The 15,317-nt window shown below is 43.5% G+C and overlaps 1 protein-coding gene across 15 annotated transcripts in view; it reads right to left on the bottom strand.

Annotated features, from left to right (window-relative positions):
- Positions 1 to 10,771, bottom strand: part of LOC143927896 (putative endonuclease 4) — a 200,762-nt gene extending 189,991 nt beyond the window's left edge. For 3 of the 15 annotated variants that reach the window (XM_077452353.1, XM_077452357.1, XM_077452356.1), the window contains exon 1: positions 10,469 to 10,769. Coding sequence is in view for 1 of the 15 variants with exons in the window: in XM_077452348.1 (XP_077308474.1) it covers positions 10,469 to 10,511 (43 nt within the window). In the remaining 14 variants the exon portion in view is untranslated. Of the gene's footprint in view, positions 1 to 10,360 lie in introns of all 15 variants that reach the window. The other 12 variants (XM_077452343.1, XM_077452349.1, XM_077452351.1 and 9 more) reach the window with 6 other exon arrangements.
- Positions 10,772 to 15,317: the final 4,546 nt, after the last annotated feature.

Genomic DNA, 15,317 nt, shown 5'->3' with positions numbered 1-15,317 from the left:
CCTGGCCAATGTACATATACGGCCGGGTGGGAGCCGCCTCCTTCTGACTGGACATTCAGGAACGTCCATCAGAAGGAGGGGGAATCGCACGCGCCCGCGCAACGGAGCAATCCCGATGTGCTCGTGTCACCCGGACACGGCGCATCTCGGATCGGCAGGAGGCCTCTGTGATTGGCCCTCCTGATCACATGACAGCCGTGTCTAATCACAGCCGTCATGTGATGTAAACAAACAGCCGGTTGCTAGGCAATCGGCTCTCCTCACACGGAAGTCGTCGCTGAGGAGAAGAGAGCAGATCGCTGCAGCCGGCTGGCGATCAGTGAATATGAGCTGTTTTTACAGCTTTTTACTCACTGATCACTAGTCTAGTGTAATACACACATGTCCCCCACACATGTTCCCAAAACACATGTCCCAAAAACACACATGTCCCCAAATAATAAAAAGACATGTCCCCAAATAATAAAAACATGTCCCCCACATATGTCCCAATGATTATCTGCACACATATGTATGTGATCACCTACACACATATGTACATGATCATTTGCGTACATATGTCCGTGATCACACAAACCAATTATTATACACTTAACAGAATTTTTTTTACCAAAAACATGTAGCAGAATACATTTTGTCTTAAATTTATGACAAAATTTGATTTCATTGGATTTCTTTTAAAATAGAAAAAAGAAAATATAGTTTTTTTTCCAAATTTCCGCTTTTTTTGCACTTATATCGCAAAAAATAAAAAATGGAGTCGTGAATAAATACCACCAAAATAAAGCTCTATTTGTGTGAACAAAATGATAAAAATTTCATTTGGGTACAGTGTAGCATGACCGCGCAATTGTCATTGAAAGTGCGAGAGCGATGAAAGCTGAAAATTGGGCTGGGAAGGAAGGGGGTGAAAGTGCCCTGTATTGTAGTGGTTAAAAAATATAAATAAATAAAAATTGGAAAAATTATAATTTTTTTTACTCACCTCTAAATGCCTGTTGCTAGGGGGTCCCTCATAGTCTGCCTCCTTTGGTGCCTGGGCTCTTGACGTCACTTCCCCCGACGCAGGAAGGGAGATCGCCTCTCCCCCCTCCCTCTTGTCAATCATGTGGGAAACATGACCGGTCCCAGATGATTGCGCGGCCAGTTTTTTTAAGTGGGAACCACTCTTGAAGAATATATTTAATACATTTGCCTTCTCTTTGTCCCCAGTTACCCACTCTAGATTATTTTGTAAAGGGCCTACATGCTCAGACCTGACCTTTTTACTATTAATATATTTGAAGATTTTTTGGGGTTTGTCCTACTATAGGGCTGCAACTAACGATTATTTTCATAAATCAATTCGTTGGCCGATTATTGTTTTGATTAAATGGGTTAATAACCTTAAAAAATAAAAATAAAAAGTGGGTCAAAATGACGTTCATTTTCAACCACAGTGATGGGAAAATTTGGAAATAGAAAACTTCTCGGTCAAAGGACTTTTCAGACAATGTATGAGGTTTTTGTTCAGAAATTTGAAAATTTTTTCATTCAGCGAAAAAAGATTTTTCATCTGAATATTCTCACCTGAAAATTGATCCGTGGGGCCAGCATAAGGCTCAGTCTAAGCAGTTTTTGCTTTTGATCTATTTCTGCAGTGCGTTTTGATCTTTGCGCACATGATTTTACTGAAATTTGCGTTTTTTTGCATTTTTTTGCGGCAGATTAAAAAACACAAATTGCTGAAAAAACGATTTAACATGCTTTCCTGCAGCTTCTCCATTGGAGTATATTGAACCAAAAAAAGCACAGTTTTGCGTTTAAAAGTCCCTGACCCTTTCCAAATATGCAGCGGCTGAAAAAAGCACAGATAGGAATGTGTCCCATAGGAAACCATGTAAATGAACTGTAGTGCTTTTCAAAAAGCTGCAAAAAGCACCAATAAACATATAGATGTGAACCAGGCCTAAGATGTTTAGTAACATAATGGAGTTAAAAAGATTAAAATTAGCCCTTTATAGTACAAAAAAGCAGATAATCACTACTGGAAGGGGTTCATTTTTTTACCGTAGAACAGTGAAAGTAATATTTACAGTAGCGATTTTATTTTTTGTACTATAAAGGGCTCATTTTAGTTTTTTTTTAACCCCATTATGTTACTGGCCGATTAATCTATTATGAAAATAGTAATCAACTAATTTCATAATCGATTAGTAATCGATTAGTTGTTTTAACCCTATCCTATTATATTTTGCAATCTGTCGTTAGTTTTGATTTTTTTCCTCCTTGATTTCCTTTTTACACATTCTGTTATAGTTAAACGACACTAGTGATCCTTCATTTTTATATTTTTTTAAAAGCTTTTTTTTCTTATTGTTTATAGCAATTTTAACTTTGACCATGAGCCACATAGGTTTTATTTTTAGCCTTTTAACCTTCTTGCCCACATGAATAAGCTTTTCAGTGAGTTCAGTCTTTTTGAAGAATTCCCATTTCTGTTCATCGATGCCAATATTCCCTCCCAGTCTAAGTCCTAGAGAGCAGCCCTCATCCTTGGAAAATGTTCTCTCTTAAAGTTAAGTGTTTTTATATTTCCCGTATGTGCATCAAATGAAATCATGTTATGGTCACTGCTATCAAGATGTTCCTTTATATCAGGGCTCGACAAACCCCGGTCGCCAGGTCGCATTTGCGCCTAGATTTCGTGTCCTGGCGACTGGGGCAATGCTGCTGGGGTATCCTGTCTCCATTTGGACCCCGAACTCCGCCGCGCAATTCCATCGGGCCGCGCCGGCCAGTAATTGAGGCCGCGGCTTTGCGGCCTTCTAAAAACTTTCGGTAGCCTGGCGCCATCTTGTGGTGGATGTAGAAATTACACCCTATTCCAATAATGCTAATTCCTAATGGAGTGAAGCTCCCCTGCCTGTTTTTTGCCCAACGGTGAGTGTGGTGGCTGGTAAATGGCTTCTCATATTATATATATATATATATATATATTATTAAATTTATAAATTTATTTAATTATATATATATATATATATATATATATATATATATATATATATATATATATATATATATATATATATATATATATATATATATATATATATATATTTTTTTTTTTTTTTTTTTTTTGTAAAAAGTAAAAAAAAAAAATTATTTTAATTAAGGAAAAAAAAAATATTATTTGTAATCCTCCCTGCTTGACCCCTTTCACAAGGGCTGTCTGATCAGGTTCACCTATCAGTTTTTCAGGCGGACCTGATCGAACCCTTAGCAGGGAAATGGCAGTAAATGAGCGGGAATATGTCGGAAATAATAGTCACATTCTTTTGTTAACCACTTCGTGCCCGCGCTATAGACGAAAGATGTCTACAGCGCGGACACCAATTGCCGGGAGGGCGTCCCTAGACATCCTCCTGTTTACTTCCCCTCTGCACGCCGCCATGGGCGAGCATCGGGGAAGTTCTGTGTTGGCCGTGTCCCTTGGATACAGCCAATCACAGATCATGCTAAATGACCAATCACAGCGGCCATTTAGCACTCGAGCGGTGTGTCCAATGAGAGGTGATCTCATATGTGGGGGGCTGGGGGCTATCTTCCCCTCACTCGTCTCCATGTCAGGCCAGGGACAGGTCCAGATCGCCGTCACGGACCTGGCTCCTAACTTTTTTAGCTGGCTCCTAGATTCCAAGCAAATTTGTCAACCCCTGCTTTATATGAACATTAGTAATAAGCTCTGCATGGTTTGAGATTACCAGGTCCAACAGAGCATCATTGATAGTTCGGGCCTCAATAAACTGTACCATAAAATTGTCCAGTAATTTATACATTTTTATAAAGGTTTATAAATTTTTGTCCTTTAACTGTTCATGCGGTGCCATTACTCCAGTCAATTTCTGGGTAGGTAAAATCCCCCATTATGTGCAAGGAGCTGCGTCTCCACCTCCTCATTAACACTGGGAGGTCTAACAAATTCCAATTATTAAAGCGATTGTAAAGGTAATTTATTTTTAAATAACAAACATATCATACATACCTCCACTGTGTAGCTCATTTTGCACAGAGTGGCCCCGAACCTGCTCTTCTGGGGTCCCTCGGCTGCTCTCACGGCTACTCTCCACATCAGATAACCCCCTGGGAGAGGCGCTCTCCCGGGGGCGTTACCTTGCGGGCACGCTCCATAGTCCAACATTCGGCGTCCATAGAGGCCAAATGCAGGACTTGGCCCCACCCCTCCATATCATTGGATTTGATTGACAGCAGTGGGAGCCAATGGCTGCACTGCTATCAATCTATCCAATCAAGAGCTGAGAACCCTGGGCAGAGAGACAGCTTGTCCCCGCGGGTCAAGCTCTAGGGTTCGGTAGGTAAAATGGGGGGACTAGTCACTGGCAGGATGCATTAACCACTTTCAGACCGGACCATTTTGCTGGTAAATGACCAGAGGTCTTTTTACAATTTGGCACTGCGCTGCTTTAACTGGTAATTGCGCGGTCATGCAATGTTGTACCCAAACAAAATTTGCGTCCTTTTCTTCCCACAAATAGAGCTTTCTTTTGATGGTATTTGATTGCCTCTGCGATTTTTATTTTTTGCGATATAAACGTAAAAAGACCGCAAATTTTGAAAAAAAATGATATTTTCTACTTTTTGTTATTAGAAAAATCCAATAAACTCAATTTTAGTCATACATTTAGGCCAAAATGTATTCAGCCACATGTCTTTGGTAAAAAAAAAAAAGTCAATAACTGTATATTTATTGGTTTGCGCAAAAGTTGTCACATCTACAAACTAAGGTACGTTTTCTGGAATTTACGCAGCTTTTAGTTTACGACTGCCTATCTCATTTCTTGAGGTGCTAAAATGGCAGGGCAGTACAAAACCCCCCCAAATGACCCCATTTTGGAAAGTAGACCCCCTAAGGAAATTGATAAGTGGCATGTTGAGCCCATTGAATATTTTATTTTTTTGCCTCAAGCGATTGAATAATGACAAAAAAAAAATTTTTTTTTTTTTTTTACACAAAGTTGTCACTAAATGATATATTGCTCACACATGCTATGGGCATATGTGAAATGACACCCCAAAATAAACTCTGCTGCTTCTCCTGAGTAGGGGGATACCACATATGTGGGACTTTTTGGGAGCCTAGCCGCGTACGGGGCCCCGAAATCCAAGAACCGCCTTCAGGTTTTCTAAGGGCGTAAATATTTGACTTCACTCCTCACTACCTATTACAGTTTTGAAGGCCATAAAATGCCAAGATGGCACAAAACCCCCACAAATGACCCCATTTTAGAAAGTAGACACCCCAAGCTATTTGCTGAGAGGCATGTTGAGTCCATGGAATATTTTATATTTTGCCACAAGTTGCGGGAAAATTACAAACTTTTTTTTTTTTTTTTCACAAAGTTGTCACTAAATGATATATTGCTCACGCATGCCATGGGCATATGTGAAATGACACCCCAAAATAAATTCTGCTGCTTCTCCTGAGTACGGGGATACCACATATGTGGGACTTTTTGGGAGCCTAGCCGCGTACGGGGCCCCGAAAACCAAGCACCGCCTTCAGGCTTTCTAAGGGCGTTACAGTTTTGAAGGCCATAAAATGCCAAGATGGCACAAACCCCCCCAAATGACCCCATTTTGTAAAGTAGACACCCCTAAATTTAGGGGTACACTAGCGAGACTAGGTAATAAATGGCGGGTGCCCTGAAACTATAAAAAAATAACTAACCAACCAGCTTTACCTGTAACAGTTATATGGTGATCACTGGTGAAAGGGTTAACTAGGGGGCAATCAGGGGGCTTTATGCGGTAGTATATGGGGGTCCCTGGCGCTATAAAAAGCTGCGGCGAACCTAAATACCTACCTGCCTAACTAGCGTCACCTGTGACACTAATACAGCGATCAGAAAAACGATCGCTTATTAGGCTGGGTTCACACTGGAGCGATGCGGGAACGCCACGAATCCGCGGCGGGTTCCCGCATCACATGCCTCCCGGCGGCAGTTCACACTGCCCTATGCAAACTGCTGGGAGTGTCAGTGAAATGTTAATGACACCCCCAGATCAGTTCACATATCGCAGTGCGATCTGCAAACTCGGATCGCATGGTGTGAACACCCATGCGATCCGATTCTGCTGCGGACCAAAAAAAGGGTCCCGTGCGAGTTTGCGGCGGGTGCGACACGAATTCAGCCATACTATCTGTATGGCTGAACTCGAATCGCACAGAGATCGGATGTGATTTGCACTGCAGTGCGGTGCGAATCACATCCGTTCTCATAAACCGCTGCAATGTGAACCCAGCCTTAGTGACACTGGCGACGGGGGGTGATCACGGGGTTAAACCTTTATTGGGGGGGTTAGGGGGGTACCTTAGAACTAAAGGGGGCTAACCCTAACTGCCCTAACAGTTATTACAGTCACAAATGACACCAATGCAAAAAAAAAAAAAATGACATTGGTGTCACTGTGACTGGGGGGCAGGGGTAATTGGGGGGTGTGAGTGTGCCTGGCATGTTCTACTGTGTAGTGTCGTGTTGGTGCAACTCACCGATCCTCTCTCCTCGGTGTCGGAACGAAAAATACCGACACGGAGGAGAGATTACATCACTTCCTCTCCTGTGTTTACATTACAGGAGAGGAAGTGATGTGACGAAGGATTTCTATTCGTCGGGAGCGATCGCGAGGGGGTGGCCATGAATGAATGGCCGCCCCCTCATCCCGGATCGCTCCCGAACGAATACCGACCGCCGCAGGCACCGGGCGGGGGCCTGATCGGGCCCCCGACCCGCGGGAAGGCAAGGATGTACATGTAAGCCCTTATGCCTGCCCGTGCCATTCTGTCGACGTACATCGTCGTGCGGCGGTCGGGAAGTGGTTAAGGTGAAAAAAAACACAAACCTTTACTACCCCTTTAACTTTGAACTACGCACATCTATATGCAGTTCCACCCATAATGCTTCAGCCTCATCACACTCTCCATCAATTAGGTCCTCATTCACATTCGCTTTGAGATCACTTGTCATGTAGAGACAGACCCTTGTCACCTTTCCTTCTTACCCGGTCTCTCTGAAAGAGTGCATAGCCAGGAATATTAATAGCCCAGTCATGTGAGGAATGAAGCCGAGTTTCAGCAATACTGATGACATCATAGCTCTCCTCGTGCACCAGAGCTTCCAACTCACCTATTTTGCTTGGCAGACTTCTGCCATTGACGAACTTTAATGCATTATTACAGTTTGCTCTGGCGTTTTGCATATCTTTTTTAGTAGTAGAAGAAATAGCCCTATCATTTCCAATGGTTGGTTGGAAATTTTTTGTTCCATTCTCATTTCATGACGGGTGAGAGGCTCGATGGCTGGGCTGCGAATTGCTGATCTTGCGTTCAAAAGAGCATTTTAAAAAGTGGTCGGTGATGAGCGATTTCAAAGATTGTATTAACAAAAGCTTGTGTAGACCCCTTTTTTTTGGGTCACAACTAAGGATGAGCTCAGGCGTGTACACATACTCCACGTGCAGAGCCCGCCAGGAAGTCGGCGCAGTGCTAATAACAGGCAGTGAGACATTGCCCCGATGCCCGGTTTTCAGCTTCATGATTCATACGCGAGTCGCGCTGCGCTCCCGGAGTGGACATGCAATAACCTGGTACCTGTCACGTGTCTCAGGTGATAGCCTAGAGGGAGGAGCCGCCTAAGGTGAAAGGAGGAGCCTTGGTGGTCCCTGGGGGGGGGAGGAGAAAGTGGGACAGGAAGTCCCCCTCCTAATGAAGCCCCCACTCCCACCCAAAAAAAATGAAATGCCAAATGTGGCATTTAAGGGCGTGAGGACTGCTTAAAGCAGAATTTCCATTTTTGGGTGGAACTCCACTTTAATCACATTGTTCATATTGCACAAGGATAAGAAGGATTTATTGTTTACCGTTATATGCATTTAATGATATTGTTTATTCCATATACAAGAACTTTTTTCATATTGCCCATATTGGGTTATATTGCACAATATATTCCTAGCAAATGTGTTAGTGCTGCACTTTTTGTTCCTAAATAGAAATCTATTGACATCTCGTAACATTTCAAAAAAGCTGTACGAAAAAAAATAAGTAAACAGTGTGTCAGGATTAAGGATGAGCTCAGGCGTGTTCACATTGGTCCACGTGCAGAGACCGCTAGGAAGTTGGTGCAGAGCTGCGCCGACTTCCTGGCGGGCTCTGCACATGGACCATGTGAACACGCCTAAGCTCATCCTTAGTCAAGATCGGCGTGTCAACTGGAGGAAACCCATTATTTTCTATGGGGCCCATTCACATCTATATATATGTAAGGGCTCCTGCGCTATATGTAAAAATAATTAATTTAAAAAGGCACAATTTTGTTCTGATAGGTGCAGCAAACACTTTATGAGTTGGCTCTCATTAACGTGGAAATGGAAAGGGGAGGGTGTGTTGCGATTCCTAAATTAAAATAAACTGTCAAAGAATAGAAATCAATCTATATCTCAGTAATATCAAAGAAAAAACGAAGAGGTGCAATCGTGCTTAATCGAACAATCAGAAACTGCATCAAAAGTGCATCTGTGTATAGCATAAAATATAATCTACGGATAATTTAAAGTGCATCTGTGCATAGCATAAAATCTACGGATAATTTAAATGTCAACGATAGTGATAATGTGATAAGCAATAAAAGTAAAGTGCATATAAAAATTATTATAAAATGAGGTGCATATAGCAAGTAAAAAACAGCAGCAGCAACAAAAAAATAATAAAAAAATATATAGCAGCAGCAATTCATCTCCTGGCTTCAAGTGTTCCTTGCAAAAGGCTATTTCTTTGCTGTATACCTTACAGCAGTAAGGTAATTACCTAGTGTGATCAGCACTTACACGAAAAATCACTTGAACGGAAGAGAGTTGGCTTGGCACAAACCTGCACCTTATTATTTGATTGCGTTATTGCACTCTAACATTCACGATTGGACTATGTATGGGTCACTTTGATTAGATCCAATTGCTGCTATATTTAATTATTCTTTTTTTGTTGCTGCTGCTGTTTTTTACTTGCTATATGCACCTGTTTTTTACTTGCTATATGCACCTCATTTTATAATAATTTTTAGATGCACTTTACTTTTATTGCTTATCACATTATCACTATCGTTGACATTTAAATTATCCGTAGATTTTATGCTATGCACAGATGCACTTTGAATTATCCGTAGATTATATTTTATGCTATACACAGATGCACTTTTGATGTAGTTTCTGATTGTTCGATTAAGCACGATTGCACCTCTTCGTTTTTTCTTTGATATTACTGAGATATAGATTGATTTCTATTCTTTGACAGTTTATTTTAATTTAGGAAGCGCAACACACCCTCCCCTTTCCATTCACATCTATGCTTCATGATGCAATGCAACTTGGCAAACGATGCAGTCGCTTTTTTTGGTGTGTGTTTTGCCATATTAACGCCAATGAAAAAACACCTGCACCATACATTTTCATTGCTTGTGTTTTGGTGCATGACAACAAGCCCCCACACTCTAGCAACCAATATTGTAGTTAAACTTTACTGGCTAGAGAAAAAAAAAAGGACACATGCAAAACACATTAAAACTCAATAAGGCCACACTCACATGGACCTACCATACTGTACACCAGTGCTAGGGCTGTTTGCGCCTGCATGGCGTTGCACAGGTCATTCTGTGCAAATGCGAGTGCGTTGCGTTCGTTCCGGGCTGCACACATGTAATCACATGGCTGTCAAACTGGGATCAATGGTGTGCATTTTTACCACGTGGGCTTATTTCAGACCTTGTTAGCTGCCCGATTTTTCAGCAGGGACACAAAGACAACAACGTGCCCTGTTCTCACCGCAGCATTGGTCTCCTCTGCGCTTTTTATTTTCTGCGCAGAAAATAAAGACATGTAACACCAGTGTTGTGCTGTGAGCAGAGCATGCGACAAATGTTTTTTGTGTGTCCTTGCTGGGACCTGCGTTTGAAAAATGTGAGTCTCCCCCACTGGACCCCAACAAGCCCATTAGATCTAATTTACACCAGATGCAGCTGCACGCATTTTTAAACGCAAGACTAATGCATAGGCAAGAAAAATAAACGTATTTCATCAAGCCTTTTTTACACCACAGCAGGGCGTTGTGTGGCATTTTTTGCATGTCAATGCAGAAGAACACACATGGAAGCACCACATGTAAATGCAATTCGGTAAAATATGTTAAAAATATAATCCCAATGCCCTATAAACAGACTGTGAACGCAATGTAAACTTGCGTGTAGGAGTACAGTGTAAACACCCCCATAGGTATGCCTATGTATGCACTGTTACTAACGTATGTGTAGCTGACCTCAGTGCTCCTCATAACATCGGATATGCACAGCAGGCTGAAGACATCTACTCATCCATCAGACACTGCTGTCCCGCTACTGGGCGATCACATTCACCAATCACATACCGAAAAGCGACAAACTTCCAGCTGTCTGAAGTCTAGCCGTCATTTTTGTGTAGACATTTTAATACAGCGAATCGCAAATGGCTCCGACAAAATGGCCGCTAGGAAACACTCCTGTAGACATCATTTAGGAATGCGTCTAAAATCCAGTGGGCGTGTTCCTAATGGGACACAGAAGGGATATACAACACACGTGGTAAAGCAGACACTTTTTCATAAGTATAAAATCATTAAATAATATAAAATTCTCGAATAAGAAGTTTAGATAGGACAGAGAGTGACTATGCCATTCCGCGTTCAGCGGGCTTTACAGACGAGCCCCGGCTGGCTGGTTAGGCATTGCGCTGTCAATTGTTCTACACTGTCGTCCCCTGCTGGTGAACATTGATCATTTATTAACCACTTAAGGACCGAGCCTCTTTTTGAGATTTGCTGTTTACAAGTTATAAACAGTTGTTTGTTTTTTGCTAGAAAATTACTTAGAACCCCCAAACATTTACATAATCAAAATGGCGGATGTTGCAACATTTTCAGTCACACTGTATTTGCGCAGCGGTCTTACTTGGAAAAAATACACTTTTTTGAATTAAAAATTAGATAACAGTAAAGTTAGCCCATTTTGTTTTTATATTGTGAAAGATAATGTTACGCAGAGTATTTTCATACCCAACATGTCACGCTTCAAAATTTCGACCAACTCGTGGAATGGCGACAAACTTTTACCCGGAAAAATCTCCATAGGCAACATTTAAAAAATTCTACAGGTTGCATGTTTTGAGTTAGAGTGAAGGTCTAGGGCTAGAATTATTGCTCTCACTCTACCGATCATGGCAATACCTTATATGTGTGATTTGAATACTGTTTTCATATGCCGGCTCTACTCATCTATGCTTTTGCTTCTGCATGTGAGCTCGGCAGGAAGGGGGGGCGTTTAAAAATTTTTTTTATTATCATTTATTTTACCTTTTATTTTTTATTTTTACACTTTTCTTTAAAAAAAAAAAAAAAATGGTGTCACTTTTATTCCTATTACAAGGAATGTAAACATCCCTTGTAATAGATAAAAATCATGACAGGACCTCTTAAATATGAGATCTGGGATCAAAAACACCCCAGATCTTTACACTAAAATGCAATAAAAAAAAAAGCTATGGGCGGAAGTGACATTTTGATGTCGCTTCCGCCCTGCAGTGGTATGGAGACGGGTGGGGGCATCTTCCCCTCACTCGTCTGCATGCCACGGACATGAGAGGATCCGGCAGCTCTGGTAAGCGGCGAGGGCATCAGAGCATGGCGGGAGAGGGGGCACCTCTCTGCTGCTGCCCATAAAAGTGATCTTTCAGCGAATCGGCCGCAGAGACCACTATTGGAAAACCGGACTGATGGCTGAAAAAGAGGATACCAGTGTTATGCCAGCTAGCTGCTGCCATGACAATGATATTCCTCTTCAAAGTACTGACGTATATCGGCGTGCGGCAGTCCGGAAGTGGTTAAATTACTTTATTTTATTGCCACTGTCTGGTTAAGGTGTCACAGCCTTTACCACTTAGCTTACAGCTCTGGAATATTTACTCCCTTTCCTGACCAGGCCAATTTGTTGCTTTAACTGACAATTGCGCGGTCGTGCAGCGCTGTACCCAAATAAATTTGATGTCCTTTTTTTCCCACAAATAGAGCTTTTTTTGGTGGTATTTGATCACCTCTGCGGTTTTTATTTTTTGCGCTATAAAACAAAAGTAGACTGACAATTTTGAAAAATATTATTTACTTTCTGCTTTAAAACATATCCAACAAAAAAATGTAAAAAAATCAATTTTTTTCATCAGTTTAGGACTTTAGGTCAATATGTATTGTGCTACATACAGTATTTTTGGTAAAAAAAATCCCAATAAGCCTATATTGATTGTTTCGTACAAAAGTTATAGTGTCTACAAACTATGGGATAAATTTATGGACTTTTCATTATTTTTTTTTTTCTTACTAGTAATGGCGGCGATCAGCATTTTTTAATGGGACTGCAACATTGCGTCGGACAAATCTGGCACTAAGTAAGTGACACTTTTTGGGGACCAGTGACACAATACAGTGATCAGTGCTAAAAAAAAATGCACTGTGACTAGTGATGGACGAACTGTACGACGGGACGTTTTGCGAACGCGGCCGATAGTTTGCGAACCGTAACGTTCGCGGCGGGCCCCATTGACTTCAATGGGAGGCGAACTTTGCAAACCTACAGGTCAAATTTGCAGCCACAAAATAATTACTAGCTGTGCAAACATAGTCCCACCACATGGCCAATGACATAACACATGTATGAGGTGAATCTGGGATCGACAACTACAAGCACTCTTTTTTTATATGTGAAATTGTGACAATTCAGGACTGTGGAGCGCATGAAGGCAATGGAGGAGAGGGAAGGTCAGGGTAGGCAAAGAAGAGGGTGCAGGAGATGATCACCAGCAGCGTGACATACAGCAATGACACCTGCACTGTGATAGAGTGATCTGACACCAGCACCGTGATAGAGAGCACTGACATCAGCAGCGTGACACACAGCAATGACACCTGCACCGTGATAGAGTGATCTGACATCAGCACCGTGATAGAGAGCACTGACATCAGCAGCGTGACATAAAGCACTGACACCAGCACCGTGATATACAGCACTGACACCAGCACCGTGATATACAGCACTGACACCTGCACCGTAAGCAGCCCCAGGAGGAAGTCAGCATAGCATAGGGATGGTGGGAGCCCCTCATAATGAGCATAGCACAGGGATGGTGGGAGCCCCTCATAATATGCTCAGCAGAGGTACAGCCCCAGGAGGTAGTCAGCACAGCACAGGGATGGTGGGAGCCCCTCATAATAAGTAGCCCCAGGAGGATGTCAGCATAGCACAGGTATGGTGGGAGCCCCTCATAATAAGCAGCCCCAGGAGGATGTCAGCATAGCACAGGGATGGTGGGAGCCCCTCATAATAAGCAGCCCCAGGAGGATGTCAGCATAGCACAGGGATGGTGGGAGCCCTTCATAATAAGCAGCCCCAGGAGGATGTCAGCATAGCACAGGGATGGTGGGAGCCCCTCATAATAAGCAGCCCCAGGAGGAAGTCAGCACAGCACAGGGATGGTGGGAGCCCCTCATAATAAGCAGCCCCAGGAGGAAGTCAGCACAGCACAGGGATGGTGGGAGCCCCTCATAATAAGCAGCCCCAGGAGAATGTCAGCACAGCACAGGGATGGTGGGAGCCCCTCATAATAAGCAGCCCCAGGAGGAAGTCAGCACAGCACAGGGATGGTGGGAGCCCCTCATAATAAGCAGCCCCAGGAGGATGTCAGCATAGCACAGGGATGGTGTGAGCCCCTCATAATAAGCAGCCCCAGGAGGATGTCAGCATAGCACAGGTATGGTGGGAGCCCCTCATAATAAGCAGCCCCAGGAGGATGTCAGCATAGCACAGGGATGGTGGGAGCCCCTCATAATAAGCAGCCCCAGGAGGATGTCAGCATAGCACAGGGATGGTGGGAGCCCCTCATAATAAGCAGCCCCAGGAGGAAGTCAGCACAGCACCGGGACGGTGGGAGCCCCTCATAATAAGCAGCCCCAGGAGGATGTCAGCATAGCACAGGGATGGTGGGAGCCCCTCATAATAAGCAGCCCCAGGAGGAAGTCAGCACAGCACAGGGATGGTGGGAGCCCCTCATAATGAGCATAGCACAGGGATGGTGGGAGCCTCTCATAATATGCACAGCAGAGGTACAGCCCCAGCAGGAAGTCAGCACAGGGATGGTGGGAGCCCCCCATAATAAGCAGCCCGAGGAGGAAGTCGTGACACCACAGGGATGGTGGGAGCCCCTCATAATAAGCAGCCCCAGTAGAAATATGACACCGCTCAACCTCTTCAAACAGGAGTGTACGGGCATATAGTACGGTGTGCTTTTTTTGGACAAGGAAGTGAGCCAAATGAAGAAAGAAGGTCTGTGTGCTCGATTAAAAAAATCATTTATAGACATATACATGGTCTACTGGTCACATGTGTTGAATTCCTCCGAGATCCATGCCTCATTCATTTTTAGAAATTTGAGGTAGTTAACACTGTCGTGAGCTAGGCAATTACGCTTATTGGTCACGATCCCCCCTGCTGCGCTGAACGTCCTTTCGGACAGGACACTGAATGAGGGGCAAGCCAACAGTTCGATTGCAAATTGGGCAAGCTCTGGCCAGAGGTCAAGCCTGCCCACCCAGTAGTCCAGGGGTTCATCACTCCTCAGAGCGTCCACATCGGCCGTTAACCCAATGTAGTCGGACACCTGACGGTCTAGGTGTTCCCTGATGCTGGATCCGGATGACACCTGTCGATGGGTCGGCTGAAAGAATGACCTCATATCCGAAGTCACCAACACATCTTCAAACCGGCCTCTTCTTGCAGGCGCTGTTGGATTGGTACCCGCAACTCCTTCTCTGGGAGTCGGAATTGCTCCTCTGCCAGCGCACGCAAAAGCAGAATGCAGCATTTCTCTAAGCAAGGCCTGGAAGTGCTCCATTCTGCCAGCCCTCTGTGACGGCGGTAACATTTCCGCCATTTTGTGTTTGTACCGGGGGTCTAAGTATGTTGCCACCCAGTACTGGTCCTTGACCCTTATGCTTTTTATAGGGGTCCCTATTAAAACACTGGAGCATGAAGGCCCCCATTTTCACTAAACTGGAAGCGGTGTGGTGGCCTGGCTCCTGCTCATCATCCAGGATATTGTCGTCCTCTTCATTCTCCTCTCCCCATCCACGCACAACAACAGGGATCCCAGAAAGGTTTAAAGCATGCTCTTCTTGCTCCTCCTCATCCGCCCCGGCA

The sequence above is a fragment of the Lithobates pipiens genome, unplaced genomic scaffold (genome assembly GCF_037356315.1).
Source record: "Lithobates pipiens isolate NorthernLeopardFrog02 unplaced genomic scaffold, aLitPip1_a1.2 Scaffold_23, whole genome shotgun sequence".
NCBI classification, from domain to species: Eukaryota; Metazoa; Chordata; class Amphibia; order Anura; family Ranidae; genus Lithobates; species Lithobates pipiens.
Note: the sequence above shows the minus strand (reverse complement) of the source record. Positions and strands in the feature narration are given on the sequence as shown.